The sequence below is a fragment of the Lemur catta genome, chromosome 21 (genome assembly GCF_020740605.2).
Source record: "Lemur catta isolate mLemCat1 chromosome 21, mLemCat1.pri, whole genome shotgun sequence".
Classification (NCBI taxonomy): domain Eukaryota; kingdom Metazoa; phylum Chordata; class Mammalia; order Primates; family Lemuridae; genus Lemur; species Lemur catta.
This window is the reverse complement of record NC_059148.1, coordinates 21,545,008-21,563,934: the sequence shown is the minus strand read 5'-3', so window position 1 is coordinate 21,563,934 and position 18,927 is coordinate 21,545,008. Positions and strand designations below refer to the sequence as shown.

General features: G+C 49.5%; 1 protein-coding gene across 1 annotated transcript in view; it reads right to left on the bottom strand.

The window, feature by feature from the left end:
• The window catches only part of KSR2 (kinase suppressor of ras 2), a 333,794-nt gene that overhangs the window by 33,983 nt on the left and 280,884 nt on the right, over positions 1-18,927 (bottom strand). Inside the window, exons 11-14 of the mRNA XM_045535030.1 lie at positions 12,485-12,526; positions 11,917-11,989; positions 8,798-8,846; positions 6,568-6,935 (exon numbers count right to left, since the gene is read on the bottom strand). Coding sequence (XP_045390986.1) covers positions 6,568-6,935; positions 8,798-8,846; positions 11,917-11,989; positions 12,485-12,526 — 532 coding nt within the window. The remainder of the gene's footprint in view (positions 1-6,567; positions 6,936-8,797; positions 8,847-11,916; positions 11,990-12,484; positions 12,527-18,927) is intronic.

Genomic DNA, 18,927 nt, shown 5'->3' with positions numbered 1-18,927 from the left:
AATATAGCAGCTTGGTGCTGTTACGTTTGAAAGCCCGGCAAACAGAAACGGATTTGGAGTTGGAAATAAATAATCTATTAAATAGCTGCTGGTATTTACTGGATTTAAAATGCTGTGCAAATGAGGCCCCACGGGAGTTCATTACCATCGTGTCCCTGGGAGGCGGGGAAGTGCCGGATAGCTCATGCATGTTGCCCTCACGTGACGGGGAAGATGCCTGCAGACTCCGGGAACCCAGCGAGGGGATTGGTGACGTGTGCCAAATGAGAAATTTTTAAAATCTTTCCCAGGGCCTAGGAGAAATCCAGTTCTTCCTTCCTCTCCCCACCCACCCTGGGGCTCACAGCCCAAGCCCCTGCATCACGACAAGATGCTTAGGTGATGCCGCTCGCTATGTTCCTTCCTGCCCCTGGCCCTGGAAAAGCATCCTCATGAAGTTGGCTGTGTTCTCAAATGCAGAGGAACCACACGGGCAGCTTTTCTGGGAGCCACACACACAGCGGAAATGCCAAAGTGGCAGCTGGGATGCCCCAGAGCCCCATTCCTCTCCCTGCGCCCTTCAGCACTGGGTTTCACTGATGGCATCACCGTTCCCAACCAAATGAGTCTTGACACCTTGCACTGACCAGCCCAGTGCAAGAGGAGGCAGCAGCCAGGCCACCAGGAACCTAGGGCCAGTGTGAGCGGCTCCCGTGGAAAACCTCACATGGGCTTCGAGGGCATTAGGATAAAGCCATGCCTTTTTCCCAGCCTGCAAAGCCCTGCGATCATCTGGCCTCCGCGACCGCTTTCCTACTGCTCCCTAAACATCTCACGCCTGCCTCAGGACCTTTGCACCTGCTGCATCCCAGCCTGGCCTGCTTTCTCTGCCTTTTGGCACAGCCACCTCCTCCTCGCTAGAGCCGAGCTCAAATGTCACCTCCCCTAAGAAGCCTCCTCTGAGCCCCTCTTCAAAGCAGCTCTCCTGTCACCCTGACCCATCCATCACCTGTTTGTGGCTTTCCCAGCACTTATGACAATGCCTTCATGATCTCCCTATTTGTTTGCTCAACTTGCCTGTCTCTTCTACTGGAATGTAAAGCCCACAGTAGCCACCGTGTTCTGAGCGCCTGTTCTGTGCCCTGGCACTCGGTCAGGGTCTCATAAATGCCTGTGAAGACACGTTCTCGAAGGCACGTTAGCACTGAAGGTGACAGATGGCCCTTGGGCCCCTGCAGGTGCTGTTACTGGGTCACGCTAGGCCCTCACCCATTTTGGACTCAGCTGCTCACCTCTCAGGGCCACCTGGCACAGGGAGGTTTCCAAGGTGTGCTGGAAGCTCTTGGCAGTCGAAAAGTCTGCTTGCTGGGGGTGGGAAGTAGGAACAGGTTTCTTTAAAGCAGTACACCTCATACTGGAGCAGGAATCAGAATCCTCCAGGGGGCTTCTTCAGACTCAGATTGATGGACATACCCGCAGAGCTTCTGATGCAGTAGAGGAGGGCGGGAGGGAGAATTTGCATTTCCAACAAGTTCCCATGATGAAAAGCACAGATTTCAATTATTTTGGAGTTCTAGAAAATTATTTGGGGAGTGGGGATGGGGGTGAGGCGGGGGCTTCTGTAAGGAACCGTGTGTTCTGGGAGTTCTGTACGGAAATTTTGTGAGTTGCTAATATTCATGGAATGAGTGTTTTGCAGGGAAAGAGGGAAAGCGTGTGTTTCTTTGAGGGGGTTTGGGGAAAAGGGCAAGAGTGAAAGAGAGAAAGAATTGGCGTGGAATTTAGGGTGTATGTGGAAGATAGGGGTGTGTGTGCACGTGTGTGTGTGTGTATGTGTGTGTGTGTGTGTGTGTGTGTAGATGCATGTGTGTGGGTAGGCGCAAGTGGGTGGGTGTGTGCTGGCCCCACAGGAGTTAACAGGGCATTGCAGAAACACACAAACACCAGAAAAATCAAAGCTACAAGAACAAAACTCGTTCCAGTAAGCCAGTGGTTCTTAAACTGTGGTGTGCACAAAATCCTCTGGAACTTAATTAAAAAATACAGAAGCCCAGGTTCATTGAAGTAGGACAGGGCCTCAGCCCTACAGTGTTAGCAAGTTCTCTAGGGTATTCTGATATGACCAGAGAGGGAGACCGCTGTGATATGGAACTTCTCACAGGGGGAGCCCATTCCCCTGACCCGGCTACGGCAGCCCTGGCAAAGAAGGAACAGGCTAGGCTGGGATTCAGATACACATTTGCTCAATTCCAGGTTATATGTTCTGTGACTTGGGCAAGGGCTCGCTTTGCCTTTCTGACCTCAGTTTTCTCATCTGTGAAATGGGCCCAGGGCCAAACAGGAGAACATCACCACGCCTGGCTTGAGGGAAAGCCTTCATCACTTGCTGAAGGCTTGTGGAATGTGCTGATTTTTTTTCTTTTTCGGTTTATTTTAAAGGCTCTCTGTTCATCCCACCTCTCAACCACGGAAAAGATTCCAACAAACAGGCTGAGCCATGCCACCTGAGGCTTTAAGAAAAGCAACTATGTGATGGAATCACAGTCTTGCTCAGGCCCCAAACTGTGACATCTGTGATAAATCTTTCTGAGAAGAATGGAGCAGCTTCTCACTCCCTAGACCCACCATTTGTGGCCATCAGGGTCAACGCATGGCTTCCCTTCCACTGGTTCAGAGCATCACCCACTGTCAAAAAAACAACCATGATACGGGGGTCTTCGTAACACCGTTTGTTGGTCTGGCCCAGGGCAGCAGGGTGGGGTGGGGAGCAGATAGGAGAAGGGACACAGGTGCCCACCAAGGTCATCGGCTCTTTAATTATGACAGGAAGTCAGGGCAGCTAAGCCGATCATTTCCTTGAACCGTTGTTGCCTCTGCACTGGGCAAAACGTTCCCCTTCGAGCACCCACCTTTTATTTTAGAAGTTTCCTAATTGTTGCCCTCAACAACCCCGGGCCACATCCCTGCCTACAACCCTCAATGGCTGCTCACTGCCCTTGACGTAAGATAAGGACTCCTCCCCCAGGGGCGGGGTTCCACATCAGAGGGTCTCGAACCCGCCTGTGTGATGGAGTCCCCTGCACACTGGGCAATGTCTGGAGACACTCTTGGTTGTCACGACTGGGGAGGGGGAGGGTTCCTACTGGCATCTAGTGGGTAGAGGTCAAGGATGCTGCTAAACATCCTACAGGGCACAGGACAGCCTCCTCTGCAAAGAGTTTTCTGACCTCAAATGTCAACAGTGCTGAGGACGAGAGACCCTGCTTGGGGGAAGGGCAGGACAGGCACCGGTATTGTTTTCAAGCTCTCCTGCCCCTACCAGGCTTCAGAACCTCTGCCCTCCGCCCTCCAGCTCCTGCCAGCTTCTCCACCCTCACCTTCTGCCTATTTACCCTCACCGGCCACCATGACAGTTGTTCTGGAATCTGCATTTTAGCAACCTCCCTCCCTGGTGCAGGAGGCCCGGGCACACCATCCTTTGCGAAGCACCATTTCAGAGCTGTCCCTGCTGCTTCTACAACACAGCCCATTCTCAGAGAACCAAGGAATCTGTCACAGTTGAAGGGACCCTATGACAAACATCCGCTTCTACCTACTCATTTTACAGAAGGGAAAATCGAGGCCTAGGAAACACTACAGGAAGGTAGAAGGATGAAAGATGCTTCCATTCAACTCTACTGGCTTTCCAATTCCACTTGGAGGTTTTAACATGAACGATTGCAGACTGTCAGTAGCTTTGCAATAATCCCATAATAACCCCATCATGAAGCAATTTAGCAATCCTGCTGCTAATAGCATTTGTGGATACAGCAACTGGGTAACTAGTTGGTTATTACTCATTCCCCGAGAGCCATACATATTGCATTGCAAGGAAGCTAATCTTAGAAATACTTGTTAACTTCAATGATAATTACCAAGTAATTGGCTAGAACGCGCCATTGTGAATTTATCCAGAATATGCCAGGTAATTATCTGGTCTTATGTTCCCTTGTAAAATCAATCTAGGGTCCAAAAATTGTTCCAGTTGGTTGGCTATCGGCCAACCATCAACCTCTGCCAGCCAATCATGCGAATGCAAGTGATTAATCAAATTACTCAAATATTTGGTTTCGAACTGAACGTTCCGATAAGAAACCCGGACAGCCAACAAGTGGACGGTACCGAGCGGGAGAGAGGGTTGCACAGAGCCCCTCCCTAAGATAAATATATAACAACAAGAATATGGAATCAATGCCACTTCTTTGGGTCTCATCTGGCATTCTCACACAAAATACCAAAACACTTCAGAGACCAATTACATGTCCCAGAGCTGCACGGTCTTTATCATGGTGCCAGGAAAAGGCTAGGCTATTTGTGAAATCTGCAGGCAGTTATGGTGCTTGGAGAGGGGGGCTCGGAGTTCTGTGCAGAATAGAAGAAGGGCGCGAATGCAGCTGGCTTGCGGGATGAGCAACACGCATTTCCATAATGACCACTCGCTTTTCAAGGGTGGCTGCTAACCGAGTCCGGCTAGTCCCAGTTCGCCAGCCTTCGGGAAGGTGGTGAGGGAGGCATGAATATTGGGCACCACGGATACCGCCGAAAATGCTGGAGGACAGGGCGGCAGGTCTTTGCAAAGGCTGGGCAGAGGAGAGGAGAGGATGGATTTCCAATGGCTAATTCGGGGATATGAAAAGAAGTAGAGTTAACAGGCCAGAAGGTGAGGAGCCGGCCAGAGAGAAATTTGGGGTGACAGCTCAAGGCAGGAGCCATGGGGGACAAGACAGGGGTGGGGAGAAGACCACCCTCCAACCGGACGTGTCCCTCCCAAGTTAAGGGCTACTGAGTGCCCGCTAAGAGAGATGGTACGTACTGGATGAGACAGGGAGGAGGAAAGCGGGCTGAGGGTCTCCCTGGCAGATGGTAAAAATGGCCACAGAGTGTCCTCTTCCTGAATCCATGTCCTTGCAACAGGACACTGCAGACGCTCCCATTCAGAGGCAGAGTCTGTTTCTCTAGCCCTTGAATCTCGTTGACCATGGGAGTTGCTTTGGCCAATGGATGTTAGCCAATGCGTCACAAGCAGAAGCATGAAAAAGTCTTGTGCATTAGGTCTTGACCTCATGCACTTGGAAACCTGAGACCGCCATGGGAATGAGCCCTGTTGGGGATAAGAGTCCACGTGGAGGAGGACAGGGGCGCCCCAGCTGACAGTCAACCAGCCAGCAGACACGTGAGTGAGGGCATCCAAGACTGAGCAGCCCACCCTCCTCTGTTGACCTGGAGCTGACCACAGCCACCCGCCACTGAGCCTCAGTCCAGAACTGTCCACAGGATAGAGAGAAACCACTTAGTTTTGGGGCAGTATGTTACTTAGCAAAAGATTATACTTGTGCAATCTAAACTGCTCAGCCCATGAACATTATCTCGGCTGATTCCTTGAGAGTCACTTCAGTCCTGTGCAGAGTTGAGAGCCACCATTTCTACCCTGGTTTCAGGAGGATTGGAGACCCATCCCTGGCTCTCCGACCCTTTGCAAGCCCTGATCATTCAATACACGAAGTACTCCAGTCAACCCACCATCCGCATAATCAATGGAGACAGACAATAATGCGCTTTCTGCCTAATCACCAAGTTCTTCTAAGTGGGCTCAAGGAGGTTCTGTCTCACAAGGGAACAGATCAAAGACACACCAGACGCAGCTCTTCTCTGAGCCCACAGCACCCGCGATGGCACCGGCCAAGACGCGAGACTTGTGCATTTGGGGTCTTACTGCTTGAGCTGAGTATGGGAAGGAGAGAGTTCCTAACCGACACTTGGCACCCCAGGCCAGAGCAAGAATGAATGCCACTGCTGAGGCCAGTCCTAATGTGACAGGAGAACAAATGCCAGAGTTTAAAAACACACCAAAGGATTGTTTCACAGCTGTTCAACTGAAACCAAACCTATTTTTTTTCAATGCCTCGAGTCACTGGGTGAGGTTAGAAAGAGCAAATCCAAGAAAGTCCAGGGAACATTTTCTTAACATTAGTTCTCTACTAATACCCTTTCTGTGCACACTCAGATCCTGGACGTTCAAAGCAACAGCGTAAAGACTGCAAATGTGCTCTGCCGCTTTAACCAAAGCCAGAATAACCATCATCAGAATCTTAATCCAGGGGTCAGCAAACGATGGTTCACGGGCCAAATCCAGCCCACCGCCTGGGTTTGTAAATAAAGTTTTATTGGAACGCAGCCATGCACATTCATTTACATACCACTGATGGCTGCTTTCGCGCTACCGTGGTTGGGTTGAGCAGCTGCTGCAGAAACCATGCAGCCTGCAAATATTCACTATTGGGCTTTTTACAGAAAAAGCTGGCCGACCCCTGATTTGGTGTGAACTAGACCCAACTTTTCCACTTCCCATTCCGCTCTCTCTGTGATTCTGCGTTGCTGAAGAGTTTTAGCATTCGAAGTATTTTCGGGAATCTTAAATCTGAACGTCAGTCGTGCAAGTAAACTCCGAAGGGCGGAGCTGGAGATGCTGTATTAACCAGAGGACAATTCTCAGCCACGCCAGAGGCGGAGCTTCGCCAGTGCATGGGTAGGGGACCATGGGGGACTGACCTGGTGATGATGGCCAGGTGGGGCGGGCTCATGCAGGCGCCCATGAAGAGCACCACGTTCTCGTGCCGCGTCTGCCTGTAGGCCATCACCTCCCGCTTGAAGGCCTTGAGCTGGTCCTCGTTGTCCCTCTCGATGTCGATCAGCCGGATGGCCACCTCGCCGTGCCAGCGGCCGTGGTACACCTGCCCGAAGCGGCCCTTCCCGATGAGCTCGCCGATCTCCAGCTGCTCAAAGGGGATGTCCCACTCCTGAAGGAAGATGCTGGTCTGGCTGGCCTTGCGCGGGAAGCTCCGGGCGGAGAGGAGGGACAGGTTCATCTCCTCAAAGTCATCCTCAGACTCCTCCGCCTCATCGTGGACCTCTTCGTTCTGTGGCCGGAGTGGGAGAGAGGTCAGAGTCGTGCCTGCCCCTGCCCCAGCCTCCCCTGTGGTCCTGCTGTGTCCCGTGTGTGTGTGTGTGTGTGTGTGTGTGTGTGTGTGTGTGTGTGTGTGTGTGTGTGTGTGTGTGTGTGTGTAGGTCTGGACGCATCTCTACATGCATTCGTGGCTGGTGGGGACACACATCTCTCTGTTTCCCCAGGTAGCTCCAATGACAGAGCTGAAAGGGAGATCGTGACAGTCCAACTCTCTTCTGCTACGAGGAGAAACTGAGGCTCAGAGAGGAGAAATGCTAGGGGAAGCAGTTATTCTAATTTGCTAGGATTTTCCTGGTTTTAGTACCCAAAGTCCTGCTTCTCAGGACACCCCTCAGTCCCTGGCAAACTGGGATGGGTGGTCGCCCTGGAGAGTGACTTGCTCTAGGTCACACAGCCAGGCAGAGGAAGGACTAAGGTTCAGGTCTCTGGACTCAAATAGCCCTTCTACTCCACCGTGCCGTTTGGACTCGTCTGACCTTTCATATACGTGCAATAAAGACAATAGGCTAAGATATGGGTACCTTGTATGTCCGCATAGAACATGTGACAACCGTCAATAGGGAATATCTTTTGCTTCCCCCAGGGAATTTAGAATTGATGATTCAGAAACTGGGAGAGGTCAGAGCTGCAGGCCAGAGGTTCCTACGGCGGCTGGGAGGGTAGGGGACGGGAGCGTGAGAGGGTACTAGAGCGGACTTAACAGGCGGACCAAGTGAGCTGGAATCTGGCCTCTGTTACTGTGGCCAAGTCACTTCACTTCTCTGAGCCTTCCTTTCCTCAACGAAAAGTGCGGGTCACACAGTCTGCCCCAGGGGGTGGTGTGAGGTCTTAAATGAAATGGAGACCAGTATTTTGCACAGACCTGACCACCTGTACCCAGCACCCGCTGGGATGCCTCAGAGAATGCAGATTCCTGGGCTCCACCCAGATCTACCGAATCAAAATATCAGCAGACCAGTACCAGGAATCTGCATTTTTATCCTGCACACCTGCGTGACTCATGTATGCTTAGGTGTGGCCTCTACTAAAGTCAGACACTCAAAGTCCAGGGCCCCACCTTCCCTGCCTGGTGTCAGGGGGTGCCCTGCCTCTTGGATTCTTTGGCTGGAGTGTGGGCATGGCAGGTGCCCAAGCCCCTGGGGACTCCCAGAGGCCCCGGGGCAGGATGAGACAGCCTGAGAAGGTGGTGTCCTGACTGAGGACAGGTCTTCCTGACCCGAAATACCTGAGCCAGCTTCCACCTAGTGACCCACTCAGGAGAAATGACACAGGAAACACTGGCTTCTCCTAGGACCATTTTCCAGCTACCACAATGGTCCCAGAAAAGAACGTGATTTTCTCTGCAAACCCTGACTCTTTTCCTTTCGGTTCAGGATAGACTGGGAGAGCTGAGGGGTCAAAACTCCATGACTTTCACCCAGGACATTTCATTTATTCCGCCAGAACATTCTCAACACTGCCAAGCCCAGCATCCCTGAGGCCCCCACCTCCTCCTCCGTATCCTTTTGAAGGCAGCGGGGCATATCCCCCTTGGTATTCACCTGGCCCTGGGCTGAGTTTTCAACTAAGAATGCAAATCTCTTGCCAACTTCTGCAAAACTGGCTTTTCCACAATGCACACTATATAACGGTCCATTAGGCTCAGAGGCGGGAGGGGCCGCCCTTGTTAATTGTCCTGGAGTTAGAACATCCATCAGGCAGGGCCACTGCAGCCCCCACCTGTCCCCAAGCCCTCTGCGTCATCAAAACCATTAATCCTTTTGCCAGGTTCTGGGCAGCCCCTGGAAAAACTTGCAAAGCAAACTTGATGCTCACCTCCGAGGTTGGCTCCACTTCAATTTGAAGTAACGGATTGCCTTCCAAGCTTTAAAGAAAGAAAAATAAACGTGACCCTTAGGTGAAAAGGTAGGTCCGTGTATTGAGTTTAGTTGTGTGTGAAGAATCCCCAGATAGGAAAGTCCTCACCGCCAAGCCTTTATCTCACATTTCAACACTTGTGGCAGAAATAATCTGTAACCTCACCACAAAAAAAGCAGTGCACAAGGATATTGTTTTAAGTAGATTTTTTTTTTTCTGGGCTTCTCGGGGCTCATTTTTCTTTATTGTTTTGGTTTCAACTAATCTAGCAGCTGTCTTAGAAATCGGCCTGAATGCCAGGGGTAGGCAAATCCTCAGTGCTCCAGGTGTTTTGCAGGAAAGAATTAACCAGATCTCTGAAGTTCACTCAAATTCGGAATCTCTAAGAAGGATGTTAGTATTCATTTGTTTGTCTGCTCATTCATTCATTCATTTGACTAGAACCGAGTTCCAGGAACAATGCTAGGCCCTTAGAGTGACATAGATGTGAAATTGGCATGCCTCCTGACTTTGAGGAATATTCTATTACTACTGAAGGACCTAAAACAAATCCATAGATATTGTATAGACAGGCTAAAAGTAACAAGAGCCCAAAGTGAGGTATGACTTGGACAAACGGATTATGGTGAAAAGTCCAAAAAGAGAGAATTACTGGATGGATTTGAAAGTTCATAGTGTTTGAGTTGGACCTTGTCAATCACATGGGGTCAGGATGTGTGGAATGAAAATAGAAAGACTGTATTGGACTGGGAGACACAAGTGTGCGCGTGTGTGTGTGTGTGTGTGTGTGTGTGTGTGTGTGTGCATGCATGATGCATTTACAAGCTCATGAGCTGCTGTCATGTTCTAAGTATGTGAACATGCTGGGGATGGGTGCTGGGGGCATGTGTGTGTGTGAGTACTGCATGGGTATTATGGGATGTGCTCTGTGTAGAGCTGTCTCGTGTGCACATGAGTTGGGTGTACACACCGGGGAGGTCGGGGGCCACGCTGTATGCTGATGGTATAACTGGGCAGGCATTGGGCGTGCAGAGGACAGGCGAGTGCCTGGTTTGTGACGGTGGTGCTGGGCACCGTGTGAATCAGAGGTGTGTTTTGGGGGTGCGTCCTCAGACTTGAGGATGTGTCTGTGTTTATGGACTGCAGCAGGGGGACAGTAGCTGGGATGCTGAGGGTGCAGAAGAGCTAGAACAGGTGGGAAAAGGACTCACAATGAACACCATGCCCCCTTCCTATGGGAGCTTAGCAGATTCCCCCCACCCCTTCCCACCGCCTCACTTTGGGGGGCCTCCCCTATATCTTGATCCTCAGACCCAAGGAAGCTGCTGACTTGCTGGAGGGGGCCCTGGTGAGAGGGAGTCTGAAAGCCCACAAGAGCTCAAAGAAGGGAAGAGAAGGGTCAGCTCTCCAAAGTGGCATTTGCTGTCGTATTAACCAATTATTTACAGTACAGCCCGGGAAGGCAGAATGCTGATATGCAAGGAACCTGATGCCCTGAGCGGGACAACACAGCTAGAGTCCCTTCTCGACAAAATGGGCTGTCGTCCCCTCCTCTCTTTGTATCCAGGCTGCATGATTCCAGCAGCCGGGGCTATTCAATTATCTCCCTCTGCAAAGAGTGAGTTTCCATCACTCCACGCACATTTAAGCAGATCGCAGGCAGCTATTGACTCTGCTTTTCGCTGGCGCTCCCTGACTGTCAGTTAATAAACTGGAGTTCATCTTGCACAAATTGTGGAATTGGTTTACCTGCGGCAGACAAATGATGCAGAGCTAGATGTCAGTACAATATCCACCCCCGGCCAGTTGCTGTTCCTTTGATTTCAGAGATGTACCATTTGGGTCTTTGACAAAATCCATAATGTGGGTCAGAAAGGACGAAGCAGTTAGAGGAGCCAGCAGAGGGACCAAGCAGGCAAAAACGTGGGTTGGGAAACTGATCAAATCCTAGCATGTCCCAGACTTTAGGCACAACCAAAGAAGTGAACGAAGGTGATTTCACTTCGGCTGCACAAGCAATACACCACCTGGAAAGGGGGTCTGTATCCTAGGATGCTACACACGAAGATGTTCACTGCAGTGTTGTTTACAACAGTGAAATACAGAAAGCAAGTAAAATTCAGCAACAGGGATTATTTAAAGAAATTAAAGAAATTATTCTCCATCAATATGACAATTTACAGCCATTAAAGACAATGTCTCTGAAGAGTCTGGAACAACATGAAAAATGTGATGTTATAGCACGAAAGGTACCACAGCGGGATGGTACCTGCATATACTGAGTCACTATGTAAAATACGAATAAAGGCAGCAAACATAAAGGTTCAAATAGTCAGGGGATTATAAGTGCTTCTTCCTTTCTGTTTTTTACAGAATAGTCCAAATTTTCTGAAATTAGCTTATATTATTTTTATAATAGTATAAACCAGAGGTCAGCAAAAATTTTTTTTTTTTTTTCCGCGTAAAGCCAGAGAGTAAATATGTTTGGCTTTGCAGGCCACAGTTTCCATGAAAACTACTCGACCCTGCTGCTGTACAGAGAAAGCAACCACAGACAATACGTTGTAAACAAATGGGCACGGTTGTGTTCCAATAAAACTTTATGTAAAAACAAGCAGCAGGTTGGATTTCTCCCATGGGCTGTATAATTTGCTGATCCTTGGTATAAACCTAAATTGGACTTTTTTAAAAAGGGGACAGTGACATGGAATGACTTCCCTTTTATTAAGCTCTAGCTATTGCCTGGGGAAACTTGTCTAATGGGGGGGCAGGTCTGGGGTCCTCAGGAAGTTGACCAGCCCCTGGAAATCACACCTGACAGGCAAGACCAGAGACACAAGGCAGAGCTGGCTCGAGGGGACCAGTGTTACTTCTCTCTCCGTCTCTTGGCCTGGGCTGTCACTCTCCTCTTTGCCTAAGTCATTCCCTACATCTCTCTGGCCTCCTTGTCCTTCTCCCTCTGCACCCCCCACCCCATAAGTTTCAGGAAGAGGAAGAAAGAAGACAGAGAACCTAAGCAGACAGCAGGGCCGGGGCTCGGAAGCTCAGGACAGGGGAGAGGGTCTCGTTCCACTTACATTGGATTTGAGGTCACCGGATGCAGGATGACCTGGGGTGCCCGGGTTGGCGTCTCTGGCACCGGCACCACATCTGAAAGCCAGAGGTTGGACAATCAGAAAACACACGTGGAGTCCACAACCACCCCAAAGGCCTGAATTCTGGGGGGACAGAGCATTATTTTCCACCGGACCTTGAGTGTCTGGGGTTGGCTAATCCGCTTGCTCCCTCCCTGGACCACCTGGATGCTTTGGGAGGATGAGGCCATGTGATTTCATGTCTTCTCGATACCCAACTCAAGCCCCTCTGGCCATCTCTCTCCTGCCACGTGGCTCTAGATCCCTCCCCACCATGCCCACTTCCACGGCACACCACCCTTTCTGGTCTCTCCGTTATACCCTGGGAACTCCCCCCTTTATCTTCTCCTCTTCCATGTCCAGCCACTGCCCTGGGGTAAGCTGACTCCACTACCACCCGCTCAGATCTCATCCTCCCCCCCAATGACATTCACCTCCATTCATTCCAGCAGCTCCCGCGACTCAGCAGGGCTTGCTCAGAGGGGCTGTTTCCAGCTCCCACAAAACTCACCTGGGAAGATGAACTGCTGCTTGTATTTGTAGTAGTGGGATGCTTGCAAAAGAAAGAAAACACCCAAGTCAGTGCCCCCCTCAGAAGATGTCCCTTCGAGTACCAGTTAGGCTCTCATGGCTACCACGGGGTCATTCTCTGCCCGCCACCCCCCGAGAGCTTCCACACTTCTGCAGACACCCTGAAATGCAAGGGACTGAGGTTATGTATAAAGAAACCAGAACTCCAAGCATCCAAGCCAGCTGTCCCACCTGACACCTCACACTCCCTACCAGCAGAACTTTCCAGCTCAGAGAGGCATCCTGGGTACCATACCATTTCGGTCAAATGCATCCTTACACACATGCAGAGCAAAAGTCTATAAAGCCATAATCCAAAATATTAATTTCCTTCCCTTTTGGCAGAGTGAGTCCAGTGACTTTAAAAAAAAAAATCCTTTGTGCTTTTCCTGTGTTTTCCAAATTTCTGTATTGGGCATTGTATATTAATTTTCCTCTTTGCAGCTGTAACAGATTACTATCGACTTAGTGGCTGAAGACAATATAAATTTATCCTCCTGGAGTTCTGGAGGACAGAAGTCTGAAATGAGTCTTAAAGGGCTAAAATCAGGTGTCAGCAGAGCTGGTGCCCTCCAGGGGCTCCAGGAAAATCCTTTCCTTGTCTGTTCTGGCTGTCGGGGGCTGCTGCATCACTCCAACCTCTGCTTCTTCTGCCCTTGACCTTGCCTCCCTCATACAAGGAGGCTTGTGATTACATTTAGGGTCCACCTGGATAATCATGCGACATAATCTTTCCATCTCAAGATCCATAATTTAACCACATCTGCCAAGTTCCTTTTGTCACGTCAAGTAGCATATTCATATTCTGGGGTTAGGACATAGACATTTTTTTTTTTTTTTTTTGCGGTGGGAGGCATGATCCCACTTCCTGCAAGCATGAATTAACTTCTGTATTTAGGAGAAAAATAGCTAAAAAGAAATCTCCTCAATTTTACTGTTGGTTCTCCTATTATTCCTTTTGGTTCACTCAGCGGAGCCCAGGGGTCTCAGAAACTTCAAAGGTTTCTAACATTACTACTTACTCCATAGGGGTGTCTAGGGCAGGGTACAAAGAGGTTTAGAGCCTTCAGTAAGTGAAGGGGGCAGGAATGTGGTCAGACATGAGTCCACACTGGTGAAGCCACTTCCAGAAACAATTTGAGGACACGTGGGCACAAGCTGCCCCTGGCATTGGTTTACCAAATACTAGCACAGTAGTTTCGAGCCTAGAGACTAGAACCGGGTCCTGCAGGGTAGAACCCTTGTTCTGCCTTTGGCTACTTGCAAAAGCTGAAGCAAGTCTGTCCGAGGCTCAGGCTGCACGTGTGCAAAATGGGGACAGCAAGAGTCCCTTCCTCAAAGGGCTCGGATCATCACAGCGTGAGACAGGAGTGCACAGAAGGCGTTGAATGAGTATTAGCTGTGGTGAATAAACAAACCTCTTTCTAAGCTCTCTTTCCTAATAGACAAGAATGATTTATAATTAAGAAACCACCGGACAGTTTCAAGTGCTAAATCAATGGCTTTGGGGAAGCGGACAGAACATTCCCCCCGAGGTGGGAAGTGATTTATAAACTCCTCCAAGATAGAGAACAAGTCCTACTATCTCAGGACGCCAAACTCCCGGGTCTGTGCCCCGTACCTGTGGGTGTGCGACGCACATTTGTTGAATTAATCAACTCTCTTTTATCGTAGATAAAACAGCAGAAACCTCGGGCTTAGTCCGAGTCCTGATTATCTCACATAGCTGGAGTCCCGACAGATGCATTTTTTGATTCTAGAAAATGGGGTGTATAGGACAGGAAGGATCGTATTCAAAGTGACAAAGCAAAGCTTTAAAAGAAAAGCACCCTCCGCGACTTTGGGACCTTTTTTTTTCCTGTTGGGTAACCTAGGTTTTTCATTGCATATAGCCATTTTATTAGTTAACAAGGGGCCAAAATTTAAAAAAAGAAAAACTACTCATGGTTCTCAAGAGGCTTAGCTGGTCCCTTCCATCTCCAGTTCGGGCTGTGACGGGGACTCGCTGTCTGCAGAAGAGGTTAGCTGGCAGTTACGTGCTTTTGAGGAGGAGGGGGTGGGCAGTGGAGACCAAGAGTCTGAGAGGGGACAGGTGTCGGGCAACGAGACACCGGCAGATGCCACCACACCCAGAGCCAGCACCCTCCTTGCCCCCTCTGTGTGCCATGGAACAGCTCGTTCCTGATGACTCAAAGGGACATGAGTGGCCAGAAGAGGATGAAAGATGTCGCTGGGAGACCTGCTCTTCCCACTGATGACAGACACCAGCGAGAAGTGGCTCCAAAGAACAGCTGGTGACCCCGAGTGGGCCGCCCGGGAGAGCTGAGTGGCTCCTGGCTTGCTGGCATCCGAGAGGACTTGGGACCTGGCTGCAGAGGAGCCGGGAGAGACAGGGGACACTTAGGAGGAGACTCCACTGCAACCCTACGGCCCCTCCAGAGAGCAGCCGGTGTGGTCTTCTAGGAGCCAGGAAGAAGGACCAAGTCACCCTCTCTCTGAACGTTTCACCTGCTTCCCAGTGAGTCTCAGATAAAAGCTAAACCCCTGCCAGGCCTCAGCCCTGCAGCTCTGAGTCTCACATGGTGCTGCTGTCCCTTGCTTATGGCACTTGGGCGGCCACTGTGATGTTCTTTCAGCCCCTTCCTGCGGCAGGGCCTGTGTCCTGTTACCCCACCTTCAGAACTCAGCCGTGTTCTCCTCTTTCGTTTGCCCATAGCATTGCTCTTTCCCTTTACAATTGATAATCCTTCCCTTATCACGATGTGTTACAATTGATAATCCTTCCCTTATCTCGATGTGTAATGCTATTTCCATGTGAATGTTTGCTTGGTTAACATCTGTCTCTCCCACTGTGCTATAAACTCCCTGAGAGTAAGAACCCTTGTGGGCAAAAGAATGTGCCCCCCCTCCAGATGTGCACATTCTAATCCCTGGAAACTGCAAATGCATTTACCTTACAAGGCAAAAGGGACTTTGCAGAGGAGATTCAGTTAGGGATCTTGAGGTGGGCACATTATCCTAGATTCTCTGGGTGGACCCAATGTCATCACAGGGGGCCTCAGAAGAGGGGACAGGAGGGTCAGAGTCAGGGAAAGAGAGTTAGAGGAGATGTGACTATGGAGGCAGAGGTTGGAGGTGACGAGGGGCCACAAACAAAAGAATGTGGGCAGCCCCTCGAAGCCGGGAAAATGCAAGAAAGTGGATTCTCCCCAAGAACCTCCAGAACAAACCAAATCTGCTGACACCTTGATTTTTTTTTTTTAACCCGGTAAAACCCATTTTGGATTTCTGACCTCTAGAACTGTAAGATAATAGATTTGTGCTGTTTTAAGCCATTAAGTTTGTGGTTACAACAGCCACAGGCCATGTCTGGTGTATTCATCACGTCATACTTTGTACTTAGCATGGTATCTGGTACACAGTAGATGCTCAATAAATACCTGTGAACAAAAAGAATAGATGAATGCAGTCTAAGGGCCGAGAAGACAATTAGAAGAGAAAAAACTGCAGCTCTGGGCAGAACATGAAATTGAGGTCATTCATTCATTCAACAAACAGCCAATGAGTGCCTTCAGTAGTAGACAATAAATCTGTTAGGCTTTGTGTGTAGAGTGGTGAATGAAGACGACACGTTTCCTGGTCTCAAGGAGTTGACTTTGTGATGGAGGGGACACACACTAGACAGGCGAGTATCTAAACAAGATCGCGGCATGGAATGAGAAACAAAGATGGAATCAGGGCAGAGTGATGAGGGTGGGAAGAGTTCTGAGAAGGAGAAAACACTCTCCTGAGTCCAAGCGAGATCTCAGAAATCCCTCAATCTCCACCAAATGCAGATCCTGCCTAGTTTCCTCCCTTTGAGCCAATAGAATTTGCCATTGCCTGTTGTGGGGTATGTGTGTGTGTTTCAAGATGGCCCCAGGTGGCTCTACAGAAAGAGAGTATTTGAACACTCTCGCCTCAGAAACTCCCAAAACAATCCCTTACCAAGCCACTCCATGTACCTGGCCACAGTGGATGTCACCACTACCCTGAACTGTTAGCCCCGTATTACTGATGAGAAACTGAGACCTAAACAGAGTCAGTGCCCTGCTTAAAGCCACACAGCTAGGAAGATGCACAGCTGGGATCCAAACCTAGGTCCGTCTGTCCACACGGCACTCTCAAATCCACCCTACACTGGGCCATGTCCAACATGGCACCAGGACTCAGGGAAGGGCAGAGAACAAGTAGGTCCACCCTACTGGCAGAGCACAGAATATCACCAAACCTGCACATGCTACCCTTGGTCTCTTCGCATGTCCTGAGGTTACCAGAATGTTCTAGATGAAATCAGTGCTGGAGACATTAACGTGCCTAGGCATTAGCTTAAGTAGCCTCCAGAAAACTCGACATCTGGCAGGGAACCATAGCTGAAGCTCCATTTTCCATCAACGCAGGCTCTCGATCAAGAGTGGAATATCTGACCAGGTTCTTGCATGAACACGACCCTGGGGGAATTCTGCTAAAATTGCCTAAAATGGGGGCGGGGGGGGGGGCGTTCAACTGCATTCCTAAAAGATATTATTTTGTTTTCCATTTCAACATTGCATATCTAAAATTATTATTCAGTTCTAAAGCTGATGCATGCTACTGGTTATATACATTATAGAAGTGCATAAGGTATTAATAAAACCCCTCTCCTATAGCAGCCACCATGAAGTTCTTACAGACTTTTTTGTGCACATATACATACATACACATACTTATACACACTCCTAAATATATGTAAAAATATTACAATAATCGAATGTTATTATACCAACTATTTTGCAAATCACTTATTTTTCCACTTAAAATTATGGCTAACTTTCCAAATCAGGAAATCTACAGAGAGTACATTCCTTTTAAAGGTTGCAGAGTATTTAGTTACATGGATATATTACAGTGTATTCAACCATTCTCTTCTTGATGGCATTTTGGGCTGACTTCAGTGTTTCACTGCTACGATGAAGCCCTTACTCACGGGCCCCTGGGCGCCAGTGTGAGTATTTCTGTATATGGATTCCTAGGGGTGATGTTGCCAGTCGAAGGAATGCCCATTTAAAACTTTAACAGCCAATGCCAAATTACCTTCCCCGAAAGTTTAGTTCAATTCATTCATACTTCTAATGCCAAGATGGAAATTTCATCTTTAGTCCCACAGTTCTGCCTAGGCCCCCATATTAATTAGCAGCAATGATGAGAAATGCTAAAAAAAAGGTCGTCACTGTATTTTGTTATTATGGTGTTTAATGATAATACAAGGAGCTCACGTATGTTGGGATCTTCAATGAGACCATCACTCTGCTAAGCTGTGTCTGTACATTATGACATTTAGTCCTGCAATGGTTCTATGAGGTGGGTACTGTGATTATCTCCATTTTACAGCTGGGGAAACTGAGACCCAGAGAGAGAAGTCATTTGCCCGACATCATGCAGATATTAAGTGGAAGAGCTGGGGTTGAATCCAAGCAGCCCGGCTCCAGAGCCCACACTCTTAACTGCCATGCTAAAGTGCCTTCCCCGAAAGGACCCCTTAGCCCAGTCCCGAAAGGAGGCCAGGACTTTGTCATGACAGGTCATGGAGTGGGGTGGATTAGGCAGCAGGCTAGCGCAGTATATTCATCAGGACCCCTCATTGGGGACTCTGACCAAGGGAAGAAAGGTGCTAAGGGGCACACTGATTACCCCCAATTAGGCAGGTCTCTAAATGAAGATGCCAGTGGATTCCTTTAGGGACAAAAAGACCTGTGGCGCTTTTGTGCCTGGTTCTCCCTCAACGGGGCTCTTTCTCAGCCCCTGCTCCATAAACAAGCAGCAAACGACACCAGGGAAACACCCCTAGAGTCAGTGCCTCCAGCGGGTGGGGTGGCTATAGGAAAGCATCCAGGGTCACTGCCCCCCCAAGTTCTGGCGGTCATGGGGTACTGAGGGATCCTAGTCCATTCATCCCCTTCCAGAGAAGTGGAAATGGCAGTGGGGGACTTCAATCTGTGCAAGTGCTGGGCAATTTGCCTAATTGACTTGGTGACACTAAGATGATTCAGCTGGTGACTCACATTAGGGTCCTTGGTGGCTGCTAGGTGAGTGGCCCTCACACCAGGTGGACATGGGGCTGCCTCAGCCTTGGACTCAACCGAAAAATCCCAAAGTTGTAAGACTTCAAAATATACCCCATCTCTGTAGACACAGCCCAAATCAAAGCAGGGTGGCAGGTGATGTGATCGGCTTGTCCTCAGCTGGGCAGTTGTATCCAGGTGCTTCCCAGGTGTGGGGTGGGGCCTCCATTGGCTTCCCGGCCATCCACTCGTGGCTGCTTAAGCTTGGAGGTGTGACCTGTGGCCGAGGACCTGGGATTCCCCT